Source organism: Penaeus japonicus, unplaced genomic scaffold, assembly GCF_977035675.1.
Source record: "Penaeus japonicus unplaced genomic scaffold, GWHDUDI00000001_assembly GWHDUDI00000021, whole genome shotgun sequence".
Taxonomy (NCBI): Eukaryota; Metazoa; Arthropoda; class Malacostraca; order Decapoda; family Penaeidae; genus Penaeus; species Penaeus japonicus.
The window spans coordinates 31,009,147-31,011,646 of NW_028234423.1; the positions used below are offsets into that span (position 1 = coordinate 31,009,147).

The 2,500-nt window shown below is 38.2% G+C and overlaps 1 protein-coding gene across 3 annotated transcripts in view; it reads right to left on the reverse strand.

Moving 5' to 3' along the window:
• Positions 1 to 547: 547 nt before the first annotated feature.
• Positions 548 to 2,500, reverse strand: part of LOC122259916 (calcium and integrin-binding protein 1) — a 5,924-nt gene continuing 3,971 nt past the window's right edge. For all 3 annotated transcript variants that reach the window (XM_043026908.2, XM_043026907.2, XM_043026909.2), the window contains exons 3-6: positions 2,227 to 2,326; positions 1,477 to 1,624; positions 1,190 to 1,299; positions 548 to 1,036 (exon numbers count right to left, since the gene is read on the reverse strand). In XM_043026908.2, the coding sequence (XP_042882842.1) occupies positions 929 to 1,036; positions 1,190 to 1,299; positions 1,477 to 1,624; positions 2,227 to 2,326 (466 nt within the window). In that variant the 3' untranslated portion in view covers positions 548 to 928. The remainder of the gene's footprint in view (positions 1,037 to 1,189; positions 1,300 to 1,476; positions 1,625 to 2,226; positions 2,327 to 2,500) is intronic.

The following is a 2,500-nucleotide window of genomic DNA, read 5'->3' on the forward strand; positions in this document are numbered from 1 at the left end:
ATAGTCAAGGTGATATAGTAACGCCGTACGTTGATCATAAGATAAGCCTTCGAAGAAGACTCCAGAAATACTCCAGAAATATCTCTATGCTACCACCCAAAATGGCGTTTCTAATTCATCATAAAATAATCCTGTCATAATAGTCATGCAATATTGCAATATCAAGTGACTTGTCGACCACCATACTTGCCTTGCTTTTCCGGTGACCAATCTAAATGGATGGTGTGATTAGGGATCAGTAGGACATAACAAGGGAATAAAAGGTAATTCTCCTTCATATGCCCTCAAAAAGTGTAACCTTATTTTCTATATCTATTTTTTTATAGCGTATCTGTCAGTTGTTGATTATGACATGGCTTCCGAACAGCTTGATATGTATGGCGTATGATTTTAGTGTCTGTAGCTATATAAACATAGATAGATAATAATGTATATAGATAGATAAATATAGATATAAATACATACAGGTAATATGGTATATGAATATAAATGTAGATATAGTTAAAACAATAAAGAGATAGAGTGGGATTAGTAATGAATCAGAAACTGTATTCATAAATTATTTATTCAGTCGGCTCTATACATTTTTATGTTAATCATAAAGCTACACATGTTATTTCAAGATTCTTGCATCGTAATCAAACTCTGATATATGGTCATTGCATGATCAATCAGTAGTATATGTGTTTTTGTACACCCTTAATAATACTGGTAGTATGTAATATAAGCCATTAAATATTATGTGTATAAACACGCGTATCTGAATGAATTACTTCACCAATTAGGAATCGAAGTCGCCGTTAATTAAAAATAATTTCCAGATTAACCGCATTCATTTTGTAGAAAAATAGAATAGTCTATGCTCCATAGACTCTCGGCTAACGTTTTCTTTGATTCTCAACTTTTTTTTCTCCTGAAGTAGTGTTTCTCACACAGAAAACCTGAACGAGTGAATGAAATCAGGACACTTGGTCAATAAATGCTTGAATTCCTCAACGGATATGCCACCCCCGTCCAGATCCGTTTCCTGCAGCAGCTGTTGGAAATACGAATAAGAGGTTATTATCGCGTACATTTCTCCACTATTTCATTACTGACTTTCTACTATTCGCTTACCCCATTTAGTTCTTCCTTTCCTTTCCTTATATGTTCATTATGTTCCCTTATGGCTCCCTTTCTTTCAACTCACCGTCTTAATAAGCCTGTCTTTCTCCTCTGGCAACAGGTTTTCCTTTCCGGTAAGACGATCAACAACAAAATCCAAGTCTTCTCCGTCTATGATAAGGTCTTCGTTAAAATCTGAGAAAAGGTAAGGGTAAAGATAATTAAAGGAAATGATGAGAAGGATAGTCTTTGAAATAGAAATTGGTGAAAGAAAATGGGTGCGGGAGGAGGGTGAGAGAAAACAAGTTGAAGGGGAAACTCAAACAAATATTCAGCTCTCTAGGTTTCGCTCATTAACTTCACCATAATTACCGAAGATGTGAAAAGCGTAATGAGCTTTGAGTTGCAGGGGAGCTTTGTCACTCATCACCGACAGGAGATCCAAGAAATCCTCGAAGCTTATCCTTTGATCCTGGGCTGAGGAGAACACTTTGGTGATCCGCTCCTTAAAGGGGTTGTGCTGATGAATGAGGATAGAGCAATGGTGTTAGAAAAAGAATCTAATGGGCAGAGCGGTAGAGAGTTTATATATATATATATATATATATATATATATATATATATATATATATATACAGACATGGATTGTGTCCACGCTTGGCTCCGTACGAGCCAAGCGACTGCAGCAACATACGAAAGAGCCACAGGGAACACGTACTGAAAGAGAAATATTTATTTGACGTCTTTGTACCTTTCGAAGAGATGCGGGGAGATAATATCACTTAGAGTGACCTTTAGCATGCAGTCAGTCATGACACAGGGGTCGGCGATACTGGACCTCGACCCACCGAAACCGGGGAGGAGTTTGAGGAGGGGGGGGGGGGCAGTTATATGGCGGCAGTGTTCAATGCTTGGATGTCGTTTAAACCTTATAGGCAGAATAATCTATCCTCATGTGCAAGAAGTGACAAATCGTTGGTTAGGATACAAATGGACCTACTACAGAGACAGTCTATCCAGAGGGTTCTTACAAGCAAGCATGACGAGACAGCCCAACAAAAGCTAAAGGTCCACCTCAATTACAACAGTCACCCCTGTTCCCGACTCCGTTTTCTGTCTCACCTTTAACTCTGGTAGTTCCTGAAAATGTTCCTCTGGATAGCGGGCGAACCTGTCGTTCCCTGCCTCGGGTCCCATAAGATCTACCCATCTTTTCCAAGCCCTTGTGTGGAGGAAGCATTGTGGAAAATGTTAGAGGATCACTTTACGAAATGTAATTCGTTAAAGTTGTTGTTACTGTCATCAATACTACCGATGATATTATTATAATTATTTTATTAGTAGTATCACTGCCATCATCATCATCAGAACCATAATTATGATAACAGTAATGACA